The 24,370-nt window shown below is 37.1% G+C and overlaps 1 protein-coding gene across 5 annotated transcripts; it reads left to right on the top strand.

Moving 5' to 3' along the window:
- The first annotated feature begins 415 nt into the window (after positions 1–415).
- LOC121327571 (nuclear receptor subfamily 1 group I member 2-like) lies at positions 416–24,106 on the top strand. 5 transcript variants are annotated; one of them, XM_041271665.1, is made up of 11 exons: positions 416–506; positions 957–1,116; positions 9,445–9,562; positions 10,798–11,026; positions 13,656–13,786; positions 15,775–15,965; positions 16,719–16,960; positions 17,566–17,711; positions 21,726–21,842; positions 22,198–22,300; positions 22,743–24,106. In XM_041271665.1, the coding sequence occupies exons 4-11, from the start codon at positions 10,803–10,805 to the stop codon at positions 22,882–22,884; spliced, it is 1,296 nt and encodes a 431-aa protein (XP_041127599.1). In that variant the 5' UTR covers positions 416–506; positions 957–1,116; positions 9,445–9,562; positions 10,798–10,802; the 3' UTR covers positions 22,885–24,106. The 5 variants fall into 5 exon arrangements, with proteins under 5 accessions (XP_041127599.1, XP_041127603.1, XP_041127600.1 ...); XM_041271669.1 differs by lacking the exon at positions 10,798–11,026; XM_041271666.1 differs by having other exon boundaries at positions 437–1,116.
- The last annotated feature ends 264 nt before the right edge of the window (positions 24,107–24,370 follow it).

Raw genomic sequence — 24,370 nt, forward strand, 5'->3', positions numbered from 1 at the left:
GCTAGTTGTAGTTCCGAAAATATATATTCATTACGTTTTTAAAAACAATTCTAGTAGTATTAACGAAATAGTTTTTTTCATGTCATCCTATATGAATGAATGCTCTGTGGGAAATTATAACAATCGTGATTTTCTTGTCAATTACAACTTTTTTTCTACTTTCCAAAAAAGAAAAAAAAAAAAAAAAAAAAAAAAAAAAAAAACGTGGGTATTTGGCGATAGTTGTTTTTAACTGAGTCTGAACTAAAGTTGATATGTAAAAGGGTTTAAATAAAGTGCACACCTATTCATCCAGTAATTTCAATACAAATTCACACACACACACACACACACACACACACACACACACACACACACACACACACACACACACACACAAAGGTGTGTATATTGTAAATATAGGCCTATGATATTGATACGCTGTTGCTGCAGATCATGTATACTGTTTCAAATGAGAAGGATATGCCAGAGACAGCTTCTGGGAACACGCATCATTAGCTCGTGTGGTAAGTCTTATTCTCTTTGTAGTGTTTTTTTTATTATTTTATTTTTTTTAAAAATTTTTTTAGCACATTAAGTCTAATAATAAAGCCATCAGATTTGTGAAGTTTTAGATGCCTGATTTACACAATCTTAAAGTCTAAGTGGTGCAGTGGGTCAGTCATTGCACATTTCAACTCTGAGCACAGTTGGAAAATAAGGGATACAGTATGTATTGAGACTGAAATGCAAGGGCTTGAATTAAGACATTCAGTGTATAATCTTAGATTACAAATATAAAAGGCTCTAGTTAGGCTTTGATGAACAGTTGCTTTCAATAAACAAAAAATATATCATGTAAAAAGACAACATACCAGAAACGATGGCAACAAAGTCCCCACACTGTCTTGCAATTAGAACGCTGGTGGGCTGTAATGTATTTATCATTCCCGACTGCAACTGTTTTCCTAAAACAGAAAAAAAAAGTTCCAGAGTACAAAACAACATTCAGTAAACTGCTTCATCCTCCTCGATACACGCTGAGGCTAGAGGCTACAGACCCTGTTCCAGCTTTATAGACCGTCGCTGGAGAGGCAGAACAGAACAGCGAAGAGAAGCCCTTCAGCAAATAGCAGGGTAATTATGGGAATATTTTATGTTTTTATTAAGCATCCCTGTGATGGGAGTTTATATGTTACTGAAAATGTGATGCTGCCACCACTTTGACCTGTGAACTAAGATAGTTGTATTGTGGCCATGTGAATTTTTGGTTTCCAGATTATAAAGACATCACACTTTTGGTACACAACTCTTCTTCACGAGATCAAGTTCCATCGTCTGACCCTTGTTTTTTTTTTTTTTTTTTTTTTTTTTTTTTTTTTTTTTTTAAACCAAGCTACCACAGTGAAAGCTTCACATCTTTGATAGTATTTGAGTTAAGTGAATTCATATTAGCAGGGTTATTAAGGTCCTGTGAAACTCGCGATTTAACGGACTGCATAGAAATCATAAAATTAGTCCAATAACGCGATTTTCACAATATTCTTAGGAAATAAAATAAAAATCATAATTATGTGTATTTAATTTTTAAAAATAGATTAACGAAACTGTACAGCGCTGCTATGTGTGCCTGCGTGTAATTTCCGACATGCACACAGTGCTGTACAATGATTATGTTATAGCTACATAGTTAGGTCACCCACGGACCTGCCCCGTCGTCTTCTGATTGGCCGAATGCCGACTTCTACTGTTAATAGGTCCCTCTCTAATCAGTTTTTAAAGGCAATTTTAAAGCTGTCATTGACTCCCAGCAACTGGTTACACTTTACAATATACACGTAGTTGCAATACTGTAGCTTATAACATTACCAACCAGGAAGGATAGAGGCTTTACGAGCTGGTTTATAGCCTATGTGGAATAGGAAGGAAAGGTTATACAACAGTAGATAGTACTACTCGCACTCTGACTGTCAACAAAGTAGGGATTGCATATTACTTATTCAAGAGGAGGAAATAAAGAAAACCGTAGCCATGTCACGGTGAGTAATTTAAAATCCTGAGGAGTTACTGAGCAATGTAACATGTGTCTGCATTGCTTGTGTGGGAATAACCGTGCGCAGTTTTTTTTTTTTTGTTTGTTTGTTTTGTTTTTCCTTTTTTAAAAATCTTGTTTCTTGTCTTTCTGATAATACGTGTGGTTTAAAATAAACGTGGAGCTAGATTGTTTAGAACAGATACAAAAAAAAAAAGAAATGCAACCAATGACTTGTAAAAAGTTTGACGTAACGTACCGCAAGTATAGTGTAATGTAATATCATTAAAAACGTTTTGTACAACAATAAACATGTTTTAGAAATATATTTTGCACAGTAAATCGCTAATTATGAATAAATGTACGTCGTTATAGTATAAATGTGCATCGGTAAAATGTCATGCATTTTTTAATCCAGTTTATACATTTTGTACGGAATTATAATATGGATGTGCTGTGGCTAGACTACTGGGCGAGGTAAATCATTAGATATTCGTAAATAAAACAGACATTTGATCGAAACACGGTAGTAGGCCCAACAGTTAATCATTTGACAACAAATCTGTCAATATACCTTAATTTGCCAATGAAGCATACGTGAACTGTGAGAATACTTCAACTTCCACATGCACCAATAGAGCATGCGTACACATGTACGGTACGGTATTAGTAACCTCCGTTTCGAGGGTCATTTTCCAAATTTTACATGCAAAAAAAAAAAAAAAAGACGATTTTGGATCACCTTGTTTATTTACCATTTATAACAGCATACATTGTACTAGTGTTATTTTCAACCAAATTAAATGATTTGCAACAGGCTAACACTAAACCTTAACACACAAACAACACGAGAGGTTTTGTTTAAAGATCAGATGTATAGTGGAAACCAGTGGAAACATTTTAATTATGTTTTGGTTGTGCAAGTGCATTCATATTAAGTTTTGTAGTTAAGAAACGTCCTCAGAAGTATTATTGTAATCAAATTTAAGTTAACAGTTTTTAAAACATAATTTTAAAAGAACAGTTGTTCCTGTATACCATTCCCAGACTTTGCTCTACACCTGAGGGGGAAAAAAACCCCCCAAAATTAAAAAAAAAAAACCCAAAAAAACAAACAAACACTTTTGAACACAAACAGTAATTCAATGCATTGTCTGGTTCATTACAGTATCTTGTTTTTATGAGGCCTTCTTTAGCAAAGCTCCAGAAATACTTTGGTCCTGTTGACACTAAATAAAACAAGGATCTTCAGTTGTGTCTTTATTGTTTTCTTATTTTATTCAATGCAGTTATGTCCTTTTGGCACTGGCTATATCTCATCAAGACCGCTCATTTGATATATTGCACTTATAGAAGCCCAAATTGAGCCCTTGGTTTGATCTATGGATGTGATTTGGATACATTTGTATTACATCACAGTAGACAATCCTGAAAATAATCGGTGTGGTGTGTTTATATGTCAAAGAACACATAATGTAATTAATGTAAGGTTTGTTCTAATGAGGATTACATTTATTTAAGTACTGACAGCCACTCAACAGTGTAGATTTCCAGCAGCTCATTTTTTTCAGTTTTTTTTTTTATACTAACCTATGTACCCCACTATATGAAAGAGAGGCTTGTAAGGTATAATTAACAGGTGGTTCTGGAGTGGGCTGGAGGTGAGTAGTGCTCATCAGATGATTCATATAAAATGGCCATCAAACTCTTGTTTTTGCAGGTGTGTGTCAGACATAGACCTGCTGTGGTGTGTCTGTGGCTGGTGGTACAGCATGATGATGGCTGCTGTGTCTAGCTGTGGTTATGCACTGATCAGATCAGTCATCGAAAAGATATGCAAGCAGCAACGGCTGGATTATTACTGTAGTTAGTAGTTTACCCACTTTATTATTATGGATTATATAACAAGCTGCTCATAAATGAAGAGCCAGTCTTCTAGCTGACCCTTACCATACTGTGTGTCACTGAATGTAAATAGATTACACTTTGAAACACTGAAGATTGGGGCTTTCATTGTAGTAGACCTACAATAACATTAAAATATGACCATTGTACTGTCTACAGTAATTACCAAATGTACCCTGAAGAAAGTAGCAGAAATATTACCAAACCACAGAATGCTCACCAGTGACACAACATTGATTCATTTGGAACGGGTAATCTGCAATGAAATCACCTCCCCCCTATGTGCACAGAAAAGTATATTTGTATTTCTTTTGGCGTGTACTTGTGTTGGATTCAAGTTCTTTAAAAATGATTGATTGTAGTTGTAGTTCTGTAATTATGTTTCATAACAGGGCATAACAGTGACTAAGCACAGTCTTTTCCATCTTTTTTTGCTACAGTAAGCGATTGCTTACTGCAGCCCAGAGGTGAGGTGAGTTAGGAGTACAGAGAAAAGTAGGTGCTGTGTGAGATTTGTGGAGCACAAAAATCAAACCAAACAAAAAAAAAATGTCAGAGGAAGGGCAGCAAAGTCCTCTTGGTGCACGAGTTTTCTGAGAAAGAGCTGAGAGTGCTTATGGCTGAGGTCACTCAGCATGAAACAGAGTTGTTTGGAAAAGACTCAGCCAACATCAGTTATGCTTGTGTCCTTAGGAAATTGTATGTATTGGCCTGCCTTTTTCAGCATGACACCCAGAAATTTGCCTAGCGCTCTGGAAAATTGGATTGGGCTATCCCTCCAGACATTCCAACTGTGGTCTGAAAGGAACCAGAGGTTAAAAATAGTGCAGAGAACACAGCACTTTGACATGTGCAGGGATAGCAGTCCCTAGATTGATGCAGTGGTCTAGCTCATCCCTCAACTCAGCTATAAGGTCAAGGATGACCTGCAGCGTGAGACGATAATGCTTTAGCACCGCATCCTCTGGCATCCCAAACAAAGTGACCCCGGTATTGAATATGCAGGCTCATCTGCATCTTGCCCTTCTCCGAACGTGTTCCTGCCTCTCCTCAACAAGAGCCAAGTGTCGCCGCATCAGGAAGTGGTCCACAGCAGCCACCCTGAAGCCAATTACAGGTCTATACAGGTGTGTGCTTTTATACAACTCTTAGTTACTCACTTTTACAATGGTTTGCACCTTGTAAGAAGAGGAGTAAAGCTTTTGGGGTGTCAGCAATTGCCTAAGCCCAAGGCAAAATCCTTACATCATGTAATCAAAGCAACTACAAAATGATATCGCAAAAGTAGGCCGGAAGCCATGATAGTACAGTATTTCATGTTAGATTATAAAATGTCACATTTTTCAGTTTTTCATTAAGAATATGGAAAACTACAAAGTGGTATGTAATTCATACTAACATAACATTAATCAGAAGGTTTAATTCAACTTTATGACTTAAATTCAGCCAAGATTGGGTTATGAAAAAGGAGATAGAGGGAAGAAAGAAACCTCAATTAGATTGTGTTGAAAGAAGGTACCGCAGCCTTAAATGACATTGCAATCACGTGATCTCTTCAAAGCAAACACCCACAGCCATCTAGGGCCAAGCAAAAGCCACTGTGATTTTTATATTGTATAATTTGGTATTATAAATCACACAATCTATTAAATGACTCCACACCCCACATCCATGCGTGTTGGATAAATACATAGCTTAGAGCACTGGATGTGCAAATGTTAGAAAACATCAAGTGTGTGGAGCATGTCAGTTAAAGGCTCAGGTCCAAAGGTGACAAACGCAGCAGCTGCTGGTAGAGTTCTCGATCAAGTATTCATTGTAACAGGGTAATCAAATCAAGTTTTCATAGTGCACCAGGTTGCTTGTTTAATCCTCTGGTGACGGAGTTACGCCATATAAACTGTCACAGCATGCCATACACACTACTGCCTGAGAGCAAGAACATTGTAGCTACAAAATTCCCAAAATAAAAATCGTTGATTCATATTTTTATATAAACCTTTAAAGGCGTATAGCAGCACACAAATAAATATATCCTAATTGAGCATAACACCAGACACAGCAATATGGTTGTGTCAAATGTAACAGTTAGTTACCTCGAGCACAGCTTTATCGCGCATTGTTTTACAAAAGAAGTAAATAGAAGGTAATGATTTCCTATGATGATACTTCAAAGCTTGGAAGAGATCATGTGGGTTTGCCATGACACAAGTGGGTGGTTGTAAAACTAAAAACTCTACCCATACTGCGCTAATGCAAATAAAGAAACAGTAATATTGTATTATTGTACTCCAAACATAGAATATTGTATTTATTATATTGATTCACCTTCCAAAAATTCAATTGACAGAAATACATGGAATCATTTGCCAGGTAAAACAGTGTTCTAAAATACGAGGAACATACAACATAGGAATTTGATTCTTTTAGACAGGGGGAAATGGTATGCTATCAGGGGGCAAGCCTGGGTGGGCAAAACAGCGCCCCTTATGTTCACGACATTTCTAATGTCTTTACAACAGGATGTGATCCTGTGTTACAATGGAACCAGGAAGCAATTGACCTCGCTAGTGGTACTGTTCCATGCACTGTACCTCGGTATGTGTCCTCTATATACTGTACAGAGCAGTATGTGTTATTCAGTAAAAAAAACTTTAAGATTTAAAATCCAACGAGCTAAAACTACTTCAGTGCTGGGAATTGCATGCGACTCCAGCCTGTGCTGTGGGGTTTACTTATTTAAAACATATTTCATATGTGAATTCTCAATTACATTAGACTTGGTTTTTTGAAATCATGTCAGGTGATGGTAATATGCAAATATCCAACATTGCATTCATTAAAGGGAGTACCAATTGTCAAGCCTCCATGTCAGCCATATGCAGGATATGTCAGTATGGTGTGTGACACTAGTGTAACACTGTCCTGTATACGGTATACTTCTCTGAATGTCCCCTCATTGTTTGGATCAGAGTAGTTATTTCATCTTAATGTCTTTTTAATACCATATTTAAACTTGTGATGGAAGTAACAGATTCTTACAGAAATTCTGCTATCTTGCTAACTTTACATGTATTATCTTTTGTAGCATTGAAGCGTTTACCCCCTTGGGACACTGGTTAATCTCTTTAACTGAGTGATCAGGGCATACAAAGGCAATAAAACACACCACAGACTTCAAAGTCCATTCCCAAGCATATCACTGCAGAACCCCTTTTTATCTTTTAGACAAGAGGGAGAATTTCCCCATAGACCATGTGGCACAGTTAGAACTTCCAGACCTCTTCTCTGCTCCACCTTCACATCCCCTTAATCTGCATTAACTGGCGGAACGTGTTATTACAGCAAAAATCACTAATCCCAGACAGTATTATTGTGAATACTTTTAAATAATGTACTATTACTTAATTGAACTGGAGCAGTATGTTCTCATGAGGTCTCCATTTTGGAGTGGAGTGAAAATATAATGAGCGCCATTTTGGCTCAAGATCTTTTTACTTTCTGTAGAATGATTCATGCTTATAGGACGGTACTACAAAAGGCTGAGTGACAGGAGGAAGTGTATAAGCTTGATTGATGGTCTGTACTTGCTTTTGCAGCCTAGCATTTTTTCTGTAGGTATAACTCCACAGCCAAACATTTTATTACCGTTTTTACCAGGCATGTTTTTTTTTTTTTTAATTACTTTTAAATGTTACTCTATTATATGCAGTCAAAAAGAGTGAATTAAATAAATACATTCCAAACAATCAGACACACATTGTCCTCTTTTTTTAGATTTTATAAGCACTGTACACTTTTTCACCCATCCTCAACACCATTGGTTAACCCATAGCTACCAGCCACAGCTCCTGTGGACCCAGAGCACTTTTAAAATGCCCACAGCTCTTCTCATTGTAGCCTAGCAGGTTCATGTCAAGTCAGCACTAGTGGTATTTGTGTGGGGCTTCCAACTTTAGTTTGTGCACAGGTAGGTGGTTGGGTCCAGGTTACTTGTGGATAGTACTTAATTAACTTTGGTGGATAGTAGTTATGGGTTTAAAGGAAAAAGAAAAGCCTCCGTTTTTCGCTATCCCTCCTTCCACTCCACCCTTAAAACATTCAAATTAAAAAGAGCCAAGTGAGAGCCCTCCCAACCCATACACCACAACACCACAAACAGCAATTCAAAACTAAGTTAACGTTTTATATGACTACCTTTGGCTAACTTTCAATTACATGTAAGCAAATATTTTCAAAGTCAAATTACATGCTAGTAAATATATGTAGATTAAACATTATCTGGCCTTATAGAACATTTGCAGTGAATAACATTTTGGTAGTTCTTTGTATTAATTGTAATTTTCTTTGAATACACTAGTAAACAGGTGTGATTAATTGATTTAATCAAGTGAGTAGATCGGATAATAAACTGATTAAAACCCCTAATGAATACAAATATTAAGTTTTTGTTCGGCTGAAAACAAAACTAATTGCAGGGAGTGTGGGTGTGTAGCAAAGACATCTGCAGCACCAATCACAGCCACTCTCTGCAACGCGAACAGAGACAAGTCTGGCAGGTTCGCAAAGGACTTGACAGTTTCTCTAGTTTGCTGCAGTTTAAAAATAGATTGCCATGCTTATACAGCTAAGAAGGAACACATAGCATGGAATCAAACGTGGCCGATGGTGGCTACCCAAAGACCACTAGGGGACTCGAACATTGCTGATGGAGGCTCCAAAGGTGTCAAGGTAAATACTATATAAATACAGTATGTTTAAAATGCAATTTGCATACGCCATAGCGATACTGAAAATGTAATATGTATTTATTGATTGTTTGAATTCTGGAATATTTTGGGATTGTATAAATGCACCCATAACACCTGGTGGGCTGAGGAGGGGTGATTACCTGCACAGGTAGGCTGTATATTGAGGGGTAGCTTTGTGCTTCTTTGCTTGTTTTCTTTGTTTTGTAGATAGGCCAGGGATAGCGTAAGCACTGCCAAGCTTGCTTGGAAGAAGTCTTGAAACCTGTATTACCTGTTTTCAGGATTTACTTTGTTTTTTTTTTCTTCAATTTAATAAAACCTTATAGTTGCAAAACCGAATCCTCCTGCTTTTGTCTGCTTCCCTGCTCAAAACATCTAAGATCATCGATCAGACTCCATCACTCCCAAAGGTGCAACTCAAACCCAAAGGTGCAACTCAATATATATATATATATATATATATGTATATATATATATATTCCAGAACACCATGGGGTTTAGTATCAGGGTCTACTCATATCCTATAATATAAGGACAAGGACCATCTTTCACACAATAGAAACGGTGAGAAAATCAATATTTTGGAACAGTCTATTCAGTATCAACAAGTTCTGAAAACAAGCCCTCATTTGCAAATGAAACTAGGTCTCGTGAGTACTTGCAGAACAAAGACACAGTTGGATCAGAAAAGTGGTTCCAAAGTTCATTTCAAATGAAAAGGAACAGTACTGCAGTGTTTGTGTCTCAGTCTCAGTTCAGATTTGTTTGTGTTTTCAGCTCATCGGGATGCAGAGTTGTCCACATGTTGTGACCCTGGCTAATGCACTAAGAGGGAGCACCACTTCATCCTAGACAAGAAACCACACAGATCTACTGCACAACTGCAACTGAACAGGTGGGTTTCCCAAACCACAATTTAATGTTGTTTCCTTTTAACATTGTGAAATAGTCAGAAAAATAAATACATTTCAAAAACAATTTTCTCTTATTATATTATGCTTTTTGGGGTTTTTTTAGTGGGCAGGATTTGAAAGATTATTGGCACATACAATACATGTGGGTGCCTCTGAAAAATGATATATACATTACTGTCACAAAGACAGCCAGAGTGGGTGGCGTCAGACCAGAGCCAGGAAATAAGCAACAGAGAGAGATGGAGTTTGGTGGAGCCGAGCGAATGCTTTCGCTCAGCATTTAATAAATAAACAGAACAGAAAATAAAAAGGTTGTAACAAACAAAAAATACACACGACACGGCACTGGTAGCCAAAATAAACAGATAAACAAAACGGACCATACAGACAAAACACGGTGAGCTTATTTTAACAATTATTATTATTATTCTCTTTGCTTCCATCTCCAATCCCGTTCTCCACTCACCGAACACACAACCCCAAGTGAGTGAAAACATGTTGCTTTTATGCAGCTGTACCGAGACTCGCGGTACAACTGCACGTGAATTAATAAAGCGCAATTCCCCGTGCTCACATATTACATTTTACTTGCACGTGAAGTGCTGTGCAATCCTCGTGCCTAAATACAAATATACATTTTAAACACATGTGTTACACAGACCCGTTTATATCCCGTGTACCAATGATTATACACCAACATTTAATACACCACACACAACATATAACAGAAAATACACACAGGGGCGGGCACTTCGTCACAATTACATATTATAATTATTTCCTTTGTGCCTATACTAATACCCCCCTCAGATGTCACTCTCAACGTATAACATTTTGATCATTATTACCCTGAATACTTATCAAGGTGTGTGTCTGAACAGAGTAATTAATAGCGCTTTCTTAATACAGTGAAAACCTCTTAACATGTTTATGTTTGTATACCCTCAATTTGGACATATAAACAATGAAAAGTAGGTTTGTGTTGGAAATGCCAAAGAGAATGTATTTGTTTTTTTTTTTTTAATTGGAATATGCAGTTTATTCTATTAACAAGTGATTCTATTAACTAGTTTACACTGTACTACAGTAAATTCAGCCTTTATAGTGAAGCTGTGTCCCAGTCTAAAATATAGACAAACCAAGAAGTGGGAATCCCATTGGACTTGGATTTGTATCACGGCAGCAGTCGCCTCTGAGGGTTGCGTTTGCCTTGCAGGCGCGATGAGTGACCAGGGCAGTGAGTCTGAGGCTGGTTGTGCCCAGATTATGGGGAAGGAGCTAGAGGAGGAGGAGCTGGAGGGGAGGCAGAGCTGCGATGGAGGAATGATCGAGGATGGTGATTTTGACGACGATGGAGAGCCCAAATTTTGCTGGGTTTGCGGGGACAATGCTACCGGTTACCACTTCAACGCCATGACTTGTGAAGGCTGCAAGGGCTTCTTCAGGCGAGTCTCTCCCCGCCTAGATATTCAGTGCTATTTCTATTTACAAACTATGATATGCAGAATATAATTGAATGGTTTCACAGGCCCTAATTAGCACTTAATATTGGACTACCTAATGTTACCATTGGTAAGGTTCTGTAGACCAAGATTCGTGCAAATCCAGGGTCTGTGCTCTATAATTCTTCAGTGTTACCCAGCTTTTCCTATAGCTACAAATGCATTTACCATGGTTTAACAAGGTTTTTTTTAATGTCCTTTTCTATACTTCTCTGAACTTTACAGTGCTTACCTATGCTTTACAGTCCTTTCACTATGCTTTATTACACTTCGCTTTGCTGTAAATTTGGTAAAATGTGGTAAGGGTGAAACCAGACAAAGAAGTAGTAATCATATACTTCTATATAAAGTACAGGAGTTCAAAGCCTTCTGATTTAGTTGATAATAAGACTGCGTGTGCCGCCTGTAGTTATTCAACACAAAGGTTCTCATTGCCTTTGCCTCAGAACAGCTGTTCAGAACAACTGGCAGCATTATCAAAATGAAGTCCACATTTTCAATAATTGTAATTTATGAGGAGGATGAAACATTGAAAATGTATTAATTTAAGAAAACTACAGCAACAATGAAAATACTCTGAGTAATATACTAAATTAATATGAATGTGAGAAACTGCAAAGATTATAGCTTATAATAATAATAATACTACAATACAAAAACAATACAGATCGAACTAGTACTATTTCAATCACATTATAACCGCCAGAAAAGATACACCCTTCTCCCATTAGTTCACTAAACCAGAAGAGTGTCCCTAGGATTACATAACCAGTTTTGTTTTGTTTTTAAAGTCTGTGATGCAAAACCCTGAATTCTGCATTGCAAGTTAAGATTCTGCGACTAATTCTCCAACTTGTATAACAATTTTTATATAGTTTCTTGTACGAATTAAACCCAGAAATAGTGCTATGCATGTTCAAAAATAGTTTGATTTATTAACATTTGACTTTTATCTTGCTTTATAAGAATAGCTTCAGCAGCTGTAAGAAAGTGTCTGAAGGTTGGGCAGTGCAGTGTCTTACTTGTTTTAGTGCCCAGTCGAGGCAGTTTTGTCTTGGTCTGGCTTTCATCCACTTAAGATTCACAGATGCCGAAATGTAGCCTTTAAATGTATGTCCAACCGTCAATTTAATTTGACATTGGAATATGCGTTACCATGGAGAACCTGTAGCTGTGCACACTGCTGACCTGAGTAAGTAACTTTTTATAGGCAACAGGAAATACAATAAGAAAGATCTTTGCAACAGATTCAACAGAGCGTGTCATCTGATATCTGTTGCCATAGCCACAGCCATATGCTGCTAATTGCTTTTTTGTCACATATTCATGGCACGAACACAGCTTCACTTTTTTACTATAAAATTAGAAAGAAATGAGAGCCTTAGTTACCCCTCGTTAAGACCCAAACATGCACTGCTATTTAAAACCGCATGTATCCCTCCCCTTAACTGGCATCAAATTAATATGAGGCTGCGACAGTAGGTGTTCTGTATACCCTTTTAAAACCTACACTGATTTAATCTTAAAAGGCGATTTAAGTCACAAAACAATCCTTGTTGTTATGCAGTGGGATTTACTGATTTTGATATAATTTCTACAAATCTCCCCTCATTTACAACAAATAGTACAACACTGCAATTTAAATTAAAATCATCTTATTGAAGCTTTTTGCTAATTACTTGCACCAAATGCACAGTAGCATGCTTTGTTTTATAAATCAACATTAATGCTGGCACAGTATTTAATGCTTTCCCCTAGCTAGTTTTATCTGCTACAGTTATGCATTCTGGGTGGTGACAAATAACAGGTAGCTAACTTCTTTATGATTCTATTTATCAACATATGTTTTACTGACCTTAATGATACGAATTTAAAGTGTAAAGATTTGACCTCTTAATACATGTTTTTGGCTATAAGAATTAATAAATTATGTTTGTTTTGTTTTTTTGTTAATTTGATGTTCTTTAATAATTGAATTGGAATAAAGTGTTGACTTTGAAGTAGTAAATCGTACAGGGAAGTTTGAGACTCTTTCAGTTTCTCTCTTCAAAGAGCTGCAGACTGAACTTATGTTCTCAAAATGTGTTTAACCTGACCAGATTTGAAGTGTGTATGCAATGGGCAACATTCACAAAGCAAATTGGTAATGTTGCACACATATACAGTATATATTTCAGTGTGTACTGTAAAACTGTCATTTAATGTTAGATTTGCAAAATTTAATTTTTTTTTTTTTTCACTTAATTACAGATTATACAGAAATTGTTCACAATCAGTAGTGTTTCTGTAATTGTGAGATGGGCCTTTGCTCAGTGCAATTATTCATTAGGACAAAGAACAGACTAAATAAATAGCACATATGCAAATCTGATGCATAAAAACCTTGTAGGTAAACCAATTGTGCCAAAAAAAAAAAAACACCTCACAAAAAATATGCACTCTAGTCTTTAGAATATTATAGTATGTAACATATTTTGGTAAAACTGTTAAGAAGCACTAAGTGTGATTGTGGGGTAAAGTTATGGATGAATTTATAGTGTTTACAAATCATACATCAATTTACTGTTTCCAGACGTGCCATGAAGCGTAACCATCAGTTCAGCTGTCCATTTCAGAACTTGTGCATCATCACCAAAAACAACCGGAGACAGTGTCAAGCGTGCCGTTTGAAAAAGTGCCTGGACATTGGTATGCTTAAAGAATGTAAGTGTGAACTCCAAAAATATAAATGTGCAGATGTGTTAACCTAGGATTTTAACAGGGGAATTGTTTATTAAAGCAGGTTGTCAATAAATAATCTGAGTGATTGAACTGGATTTGGCCACCTACATAATTATGTACCTTAGGACAGGGGTTCCCAAACATTTTTACCTGAGGCCCACCTGTTCAGCTGCGTTAGTCACTGCCGCCCACTATTAACACCCCTTGGGAAAATGTCAAATTAAAAACATTTTATATGTTTAAACCAGTAAAGCTAATCTAAACTGTGCTTTATTCATTTGAATAAATATTGTGAAAGATGGAAATCATAGAGTATGCACGGACTGAAAATATATATTTTTTAACACTTTAATTTTAGTTAATAAAATAAATTGCAAAAACTAAACAGATGTTTTTTTTTTTTTTTTATCAAACCTTTAAATTTGGTACCTTTGTGTAATTGAACATTTTCAAAAAGCTGTTATTTTTTTGGTCATCAAACAAGAAAGAAGTGCATGTCTATTATTATTGCCATTCATAAATACCTGAACAGGAATCACTTTTGAGTGAAACCAGTACAACATGCACAGAAACATAACTCTTAAATCCCAATTTTTGAACACTGTAACTAAAACTTCCACACGTTACCTCTCACGTTGAACTGTCATGTAAAAAAAGACGAATGTGCACAATACAGAAGGAAACGAGAGTCTTGCATAAGTTACTTTTTTCGCCACTCCTCTGTTCACCCAAATACCGCTTGCAACTTGCAACACCCCCCCCAGAAATAAAAAAAAACATCGCAGAGCGCAGCGGTGCCACTTAACCAAAAGAAAACTTATGAAAATAAATCCATCTACAACAAAATATTATTATTATTATTATTATTATTATTATTTATTATTATTATTATTAGCCAACAAAACATTCTAGCATTATTTTAAGACTACTGTAAACGAGGCAGTAATCAATAAAATAGCAGTTTATCCTAACATTTTAATAAACAATTACCGTAACAAGTTTTATCTGTTTGAGTAATAACTTGATTTAGTTATTATACATAAATCAAAATACTCAATATTTAAAATGTCAATAGCTAATTGGTCACAAAGACATATTTACCATAGGCATCAATTGAATTTTTAAATGAATGTTATCAAGTACAAAAGTTAGTATGAAAACATTTCTACAAAAGAAAAAACCCATTCCAGTACCTCAAAACTGAGCCCACGGTACAAATGCATTCAAACTCCTATAGCTGCCTTTTTTGTTCTTTGTACTTTGCAAAACGTATTCTTTGGTAGCGGATTCCATTATTGTAATTTTATTAATACTGAACACACTTTTTACATCTGCCAGCAGAGCGATCACATGACTGTAACACTGCCCTATTGTCAGAGCTCTCGCTCTACATCCCGCCCACAGGTAGGCAATCTGTTAGCTCTGATTTGTGAATTTCTGCTTTGGTTGACAGTCCACCAATAACTGCCTTGCTACACTTTATATTTCTACAGTTACAGCTGCCGCCAGCGCCTGCTTTTCTCTATTAATAGAAAACAAAATACGAATGTCATTGCTCCCGCGGCCCATCCGTGACTGTGTCGGACCAAAGTTTGGGAACCCCTGCCTTAGGGGATTGTCTTAGGGAGAGCCAAAGCAAGCAGGGCAAAAGTGGTACAGTGTGTGAAAAGCAAAATAGTAAAAAGAGAGAAGGAAGATGGGAATTCTGTGGTTCCTTGCACAAACACTCATGCATGCAACCTACATACTATTGTTGTGTGTATCTGGCCATCAACTTTGACTTGTTGGAGAGCAGCACTGAAATTACAAAACCTAGGTCCGCCTAGGCACCTGAGCATTACTGAAATTACAGAACTAGACACCTGAGCAGCACTGAAATTACAGAACTAGACACCTGAGCAGCACTGAAATTACAGAACCTAGGTCAGCCTGGGCACCTAACCATACTGCTGCTATCGTTGTTTTCCTAGTGATCATGTCAGATAAAGCAGTTGAAAAGAGACGGGAGCTAATCAAGAAAAAGAAGCAGAGGCGTAAGGAGCCGCCCTCTGCAGAAGAGCCGAAGGGCCTGGACACACAACAGGAAGCAATCATCCAGGAGCTTGTGGAGGCTCAGAAGAAGACCTTCGACATCTCCTTCTCACATTTCAAGCAGTTCAGGGTAGGGCGGCCTAGCAGAGCCATTGCCAACATTATTATACTATATGAATTAATTTTTTTAATAGATTACTCTTGCAGAGCATAGGCCTTCCAATCTAAAGTTTTAAATGAGTAAATCCTACAAAATGCGGCCTATTTTTTTCATATTTGCCATCCTGTCTAGGGTCTTTTAAAACTTCAGTCTAATGGTTACTGTACTGCGAATGGGAAATACATGTGACTAGTGTTACGGGTTATTTTAAATGTATCTCTGCAAACCTACATCTGCAAGCATATTGTTAAGTTTGGGGCAATTTGGGACAACTGCAAATTGGACAATTTCTGTGAACAGAAATTAGTTTGTGAATCAAATGTAAGTGCTTAATTAGGTTATTAACTTACTGAAAAACACTATAGACATATTATTCAGTATTCATTTTACTCAAACTGTAAAATTCTCAAACTGATGTTTGAGAATTATACTCATTACAATTGTAAAGTTGTGAAATAAATATAAAGACATAGTTCATTAGAAATGCAGGGTGTCCCGTTAGTCCTGCATCATAGACTATGTCATATTAACATATATACATTCTATGCATTCCATTTTGACATATAAGAATGCCACAGAGAGAATTTACAAAGCATGTGATGAACAGGGCCAAGTCTATGTACACATTATAGATGTATAAAACGTATACTTTACTAAATGACAATGGAAGAGAAAAACATTCACACTTCATGAGCAACAGAATGCTACTCTTTCTCGCTGCAGCCTATCAACCGGAACACCAACCACCAGCTGCAAGTCAGCCAGACTTCTCCAGGTCAAGACGCCAGTGTGCAGGAGAATCAGGGAGCAAGCATCAGGCAGCTGTCAGACACGGAACCCCATCTCAGCGGTTCAGCAAACAAGGCCAGCTCCCAGATTTACTCCATGTTGCCTCACATCGCTGATTTGTCCACCTACATGATTCAGCAGATCATCAACTTTGCCAAGATTCTGTCCAGCTTCAGGTGAGTTGGGTCACTCTGTAATTCACAATTCAACAACCACAATATTTACCAAGAAGGAAGTTTGCTTTGTTTGCCGCAGTGATTTGCAGTGATAACCTCCTTACCTGGAAACGAGAAGCTCTGTGATATATGTGTGACTTGTCATACAGCAGGTCTCTGGCCAGATAATGAACTGCATAGTGGCTGCGCACGTGATGTGTTTTTGTGTAAATAGGAGTTTATTTATTTTTTTATTAAACAAAATCAAAATCATCACCAGCGATCTTATCCTTTATCGTTTGTCCAGAAACTCCATCCAATAAAAAAGTAATTTTGAGTTGACAGCACTTACCTCGTCTCCCTTGTGTGCTGCACAGTCTCTACACATCAATATAATCCTATCAGCCGTTGAGTTAAGTTAGTATTCTACCTGCAACTTCTAGTTTTCAAAGATTAGAAACCATGTCAGAGACCAAATCCAAAATATGCCCAAACTTGATAATGATAAAGTCATTGAAGTTGCTGTAATGAGAACCATAGATAAGTAAGGAGAACACTGCAACTCGGCACCACAACTAAACCTATCAAGTATGTTTATGATGACGCTATTAATTTGGTGTCTCTAGGGAACTCTCAATTGAAGACCAGATCGCACTGCTAAAGGGGGCAACATTCGAGGTGTGTCAGATCCGCTTCAACATGCTTTTTAATACAGAGTCAGGGATCTGGAAATGTGGGCCAATCCTGTACAACATTGATGATGCCGCCAATGGTAGGTAGCCTTTCACTCAAAGAACAGCAAGACACTTTTAACAAGCATCCCACCAAACATTGTACTGTATCCAGTAACAAGTGCAAGTTTAAGTTATCTAAAGCCTTTAGATGAAGCCGGAAATTTTGGATATTAGCTTGTTAATAAGGAAATCATTGCAGCTTTGAAAATTAGCTGTCTAAAGTCCAACATGGGAAATTCGCAATTTAGCTACATCGTTTTAGAACATAAGAAAGTTTAGAAACGAGAGGAGGCCATTCAGCCCATCTTGCTTGTTTGGTTGTTAGTAGCTTATTAATCCCAGAATCTCGTCAACCAGCTTCTTGAAGGATCCCAAGGTGTCAGCTTCAACAACATTACAGGGGAGTTGGTTCCAGACCCTCACGATTCTCTGTGTGAAAATGTGCCTCCTATTTTCTGTTCTGAATGCCTCTTTGTCTAATATCTATTTGTCATCCCTGGTCCTTGTTTCTTTTTTCAGGCCGATAAAGTCCCTTCGGTCGACATTGTCAAAACCTTTTAGATATATATAGATAACCTATTCCAATAAGACAACTAAAAAACTGCTTTTTTTTCCTTTGTTAAAGTAGTTTTTAATTGAAATGTCGGTAAAAATTGGAAGGATGGGTTGGAGGTTGGGGGGGGGGGGTCTCAGTATACACACTTTACATGTGGAATATGATGCGTAGCAATTCTAGTATCTGATTAATAATGTCCCTGCCATGTATGATGAAGCAGAATCTGTGCAAGTCGAAGCCACATTTTCCCAAGTTTGCTTGTACTTTGCGAACGTTTGGCAATCGCTGTGCTGACACAAATAGTACCTACAAAAGGTATGAACTTGACATCAGCACAAAACAAGCCAGGTTTATTCGCCTTGAAATCATAAAAAGAAAAGAAAATGTACAGAACTAGACGGTGCAAGCCACCGGGAGACACGTCAAAAATCACACTGGACATTTATAACAATGCGTTCCGTAAGTTTACCAACTAAATCATCACCATTTTCTGTCAAATATTTACGATTAAGATTGTCGGCGTTAGACAGTTGTAGCTGATGGTCAGACGGTACTGTCGCACAAAGTCACCAATACATACCTCTCTGCAATAAACAGTTGCTCTCCAGCAAAGCACAGCACTCTGACAAACTCATTAACACAGCCATTCTGCGCTCTCTTTTTATTAAAGTGTGTGTAAAAGCCACATAAATGGATTGCTTGCCTCTCGGTTCACTTTGTTTTAGTTCAATGTGTCGCTTATTTTTCAGTATGTTCTTTATTGTCATCATGAACATGTACCTCAATGCAGCAGTATTTGCAGCACTATGCATCCTTTGCCTCATCCAACCCACTATTTTTACTTTTTGTACACTTTGAAACATTTGTTTTCTTTTGAATATTCATACACTGATTTATGTTTTCTCCCAATTCCTCATCCACTAAAAATAGTACATTTTTGTGCAAGCATTTTAATGTAGTTTTTGATCAAGCTAGTACTGCGCCCAGCAATTGCACAATAATCAGGCTTTGATTGGCCAACATAATCGGGCGATAATGTGTTTGTGAAGTGACAGAGAACCACGTTTGAACGTTATTTGATCCTCTGACGTCTAAACGTCTGCTGTTTCCTAGGATACAGTGTAGGGCTGCTTATTACAATGTCAGAGTCAAAATAAAAATGAATTTTTATCAAAATATCATGAATTTCCGAGTAGATAGTACCCGGAACATATTGAATTATTAAACAACAATCGAGTATAAATCAGTAAAAACCGACATCCACTTAAAAAAGAAATCCTGTAATTTTTTTGATAAAATTCGGAATAAACCACAAATGCAGAACACTAGTCACATTGCAGTACTTCTCTCATCTTCCAGGAAGTTGAACAAGGTGGCAGGTGTTGTTACAGGGACAAATTGATTGCTTGCTTTTCTTTCTGAATCTGGTAAATGTATCTGTTGTGCCTCTGTTGCTTGGATGTCTGTCTGAATGAGGTTTATTGATTTTTCCACAATTAAAACAGTTAACAATAGCTCAGAACCTTTACAGATTGTCAAGAGCTTTCATTTTGGTCACTGCTTGGCAACCACAGGCTTACCTGCCCTGTTATAGGAATTACAACCTGCATCGAGTATTTGCTCAAAATGCGTGTGGGCGATGTTTTCAACCTCACCCCTGTTCATCATCTGACAGTAAAAGCGACTCAGCATGTTAGAAGACCTCTGAAACAGCAAGAGTCAGAATGAGTACTTCTGCTCCTGGTATGCAGATACGGCCAAAAGTTTTGCATCACCTGTAATCAAAGAAACTACAAAATGATATTGCAAAAGCCTACCGGAAGCCAAGATAGTAATACAGATTTACATTTTTTGTTTCAGAAACAAAAAATGTAAATCTAAATGTAAATGTAAAATGAAATTTTTGTTTCAGTTTTTTGTTATGTGGTAAAACTGCAAAGCGGTATGTAATTCAAAATGTTAATGTGGCATTATTCAGCAGGTTTCAATCGCCTTTATGAAGCAAAATCAATTAATTCTATAGGGGGATGCAAAACCTTTGGCCATACTTGTAGATGTTTCTTGGTTTTTATTTCAGTAGTTCAGGTATTATTCAGTACAACTTTAAGATTCAGCAGAAATTAATTAACTAGGAATTTATAGAGGGTATGTAATGGAAAAAAAAAAAAAAAAACATGAATTGTGGTATTTATTTCACTGACAGATGCATCAATAACTAAGGCTTTATTTTTACAGTTATCATGGATTTCACAATTTCCTTGAAATGTATCCATTGCTGTGTAATATGCAGTGCCCTGATAAATATATATCATTTATCACTTACAAATAAATCCAGCATATGTTTGCTTTATTGACATACTACCTGTTATGTTGCATTTAGGAACCTGATAGCCGGTTTAGTTTGCTTCTGGTAAATAATTGAGCGCACTGCATAGAGCTGCACAATTTCATGTATTAACCATAATTTACCCTGGTTTACCATGTTTATTAATATGTTTATTAATATGCTTTACCATACCTCACTGTTCTTTACATTGCTTTCCTATGCTTTACCATGCTTTCACAATGCTTTATTATGCTTTTACTGTGGTAAACTTCTGTAAGAGTCCTAACATATTGCATTAAAGCACAAGGTTACACTGCTTACATTAGAATTCTATTTAAAAGGTATGCAGATTTTGTAAGAGCATTGACATGTACATCTCCTCTCCTTGACGACAGCTGTTTAGACAGTCAGCCCATATGACATAGATTAACCATCTCCTGAGGACATTCACAGAAACAGTAGGAAAATCTCTGATCTCATAGAAGTTGTTACACGTACTTTTTATCACTATCGATATACATAAATGTTTACAAATTGTAAAAATAAGGGAGGTATTAGAAGTTAATATTGATGGAAATCATGTAAAAATAGTGCACGTTAGGAAATCCTGGAGACTGAGCTTAGGGAGTGCAATTACCATTATCTGTCAATGCGTTTCCATACTTTACCAATAACAAAAGACTGTGAATCTAGCCTTAAATCACTTCTGTAGTTTAGTTGTGGGTTTATAGTCTGTTTACTGTCAGCCTTCACAAGTCCCCATTCTGAAAACGTACTACTAGTATATTATTAGCGACCTCACATATTGTATTTAGTGATCATTTATAATACTGTATGTTTTGTGTAATATATGTAATGACGTAATATAAATATAAAATGCATTTTTCATATGAAATACATTTTCAGTATATTATTGCAGCAGACACAATTGTTGTATAATAGATTGTGTTGATGATTTGCCATGTGGATAATATATGAGATGCTAGAACCATAGAAGTGTCTTATAATCTTATAATGAAGTATGGACAGTGTTCTATTCAGGCTGTGCTTAAGCCTTTGTGTGTGTGTGTGTGTAGGGGGGGGAGGGGGGGGGGGGGGGGGTTAATATCTATTGAAGTAAAGTATTAGATAATAATATGCTTGCCTCTGTCTCTTTCTCTTCCACTGTAGCTGGGTTTCAGCCCCACCTGCTTGACCCCTTGCTGAAGTTTCACTACATGCTGCGGAATTTAAAACTTAATGAAACGGAATATGTTCTGATGCAGGCCATCTCTCTGTTCTCCCCAGGTAACCAAAGCAAATGCCTGTCAAAAAACTGGTTCTGTTAGTAATCCCACCCAGGCCCTAAACATAGTTTCTTAGCTGGGTGTCACTTTTCCATTCGGTGTTCTGTGTTATTGCCCAAGTTTTACTAAAATAATGAATAGCGCTTTTTTTTTTTTTTTTTTTGGAAGAGCTAATTGTCACTAGTCTGTATGTTTTTGTAACTGCATATTAAAGATTCCCACCTTACAGAACATGCACCAAAACCAATCAATAATTGTTGTTCCTTGATAGTCATTGGCAACCGCACAACACTACCCATTACAATAGTACAGAGCCTCAGTAACCCATTGTGTGTGTATGTGTGTTTTCTTTCCAGATCGTCCAGGCGTTGTAAGTCATGATGCCATTGACAAGTGTCAAGAATGTTTTGCTTTAATATTAAAGAAATACATCGACACCAGGAGATCCCAGCCATCTAAGTAAGTGCGCTAGAATAAACTCCAAATTGCTTGACTGCTCTGATGAAGATGAATGTGGGGTATTTCCCTATGCTATAGTGACTGTGCTCCCTACTTATATCCCCCATTTCAGATGCATATACTGTATATACCATATCCCTTCCACAGTTTTTACATATTGGGTTAAGACATTCTATTGACCATGTGGATATATGGTGACACCTGTCCGTCTGTCCAAACGTGTGTATGTATTTTACATTTACATATGTGTAGTGTAGTGGTAAAGCACATCTAAGTATCTAGAATTTAGTAAACTGTAAATACAGTCATAGCTAAATTAGTGTGTTTCGCTGTGGTAAAGTCTAATAATATGGATCTACCCTTTTCGTAAACACAGTAAAGCAGGGGTGATATTTTGTGAAAGCATCAGATCCCTGTACATTGATAGTGAACCCTATTCCAGGCTCCTGTTTCCAAAGATCATGACTTGCCTGACGGAGCTGCGCACGATGAACGACGAGTACACCAAACAGGTACTGAAGATCCAGAACATCCAGCCCGACGTCACTCCCCTCATGATGGAGGTTTTCAGCAACGATCCCTAGCACCAGCACCTGCCCCAGCACCTGCACCTGCCCCAGCACCAGCACCAGAAAAGGAACACTTGACATTAGGACAGAGGGGTGTATTAATTTGACAGAAGAAAAATAAACTGGGAAGGGCTTCTGTATATTTTTTTAAACAAGCCCAATCAGGTCAACTAGCAGAGTGGCTTCATTTTATCCAGCTGCGCATATAACCTGCCCCACTCCCTCGCCTCAAACCCCCTCCTGCCAGTACAAAGCCTTTATTCGTCACTGAGGACAGGCATCCCTTCTCAGGGATTTTACATAAAATGAAGAGATTGAGTGCACACTGAAGATTCCTCCCCGCCTAAAGGATTTGTATTTCTGTTATACAGTGTGGCTGCTGAAAAGGATGGCATAAGTCTAAACATTGATTATCATTAAGGCAGCAATGCTGGTGGCTACATTTGGGATTTGCAGTGAAGATATGTGTCCTAAAACAATTCTTCAATTCCTCTCCCCTACTAATGCAAACAAAACATGCCTGAAAAGGATCACTGGGGAGCTATTTCGTTACCACATCCCCAAAATGGATTGAAAGGGGTCAGTATTTCCATAGGCTTTGAGAATTTGTATTTGTATTTACATATAACTTGTTTATTTTCTATCACAGTTGAAAATATTGGAGTTCAAAGTCTTTAATGTTAAAAGTACAATTTTACAACAGGCTGTTCTATAAGGATGCTACCTCGCACCCCATCCCTTATTTAAAGCCAGGCTATTCCTGCATCTATGTAGATACTCTAATGAATGGCGCAATGCTATTCATGTCAAAAAGACATTTGAACCACAAACTGGAAAAGAAAGCATCAAAAGAACAGATTTAAGGGCACTCACCATTCGTATCATAATATGCCATGAGGCCATTATTTCACACTTCAAAGTAACGGCTGCAAATTCATATAAATTGCTGTGGAATTTCATTGTTGTAGGAAACACACTTGTTTTGTTATTTTGTAATATCTTTTTTTATGAAGACAATTTTAAAAATGGGCACAGATTTTTTGATTCCATCCGAATTTGCGACCGTTAGAGTAACTCATATTTCAGTTTTGTTGTGTTGTTGTTTACAATGTCTTTTCTCCCCCACTAAGCACACAGGGCCTCATTTACGAGGGGGTACTAAACTTCACGGTGCACCATAATTGCAATTAGTGTGCACTTTCATGATTTCTGTTTTTACTATTGCAATTGTATTGATTACCATGTGAAATAGTGGGCATATTACAGCGCACACTGATTTTATTGTGCCACACTATGGTAATCAGAATGAATATGTGATTTGTATGGTAATGCATGATAATGTATTTAAATGAGGCACCCCGCTCTGAATAATGAGATGAGCTTCATTCACACTGTATTTACTAAAGACTGATAATCGTAGTGTACATCTTAAAGTGAGTGATAATTAATTTGTTTGGAAACCAGGCTTTAACCACTGATAGGCGCACTATTTAAACCAATT

Source organism: Polyodon spathula, chromosome 15, assembly GCF_017654505.1.
Source record: "Polyodon spathula isolate WHYD16114869_AA chromosome 15, ASM1765450v1, whole genome shotgun sequence".
NCBI classification, from domain to species: domain Eukaryota; kingdom Metazoa; phylum Chordata; class Actinopteri; order Acipenseriformes; family Polyodontidae; genus Polyodon; species Polyodon spathula.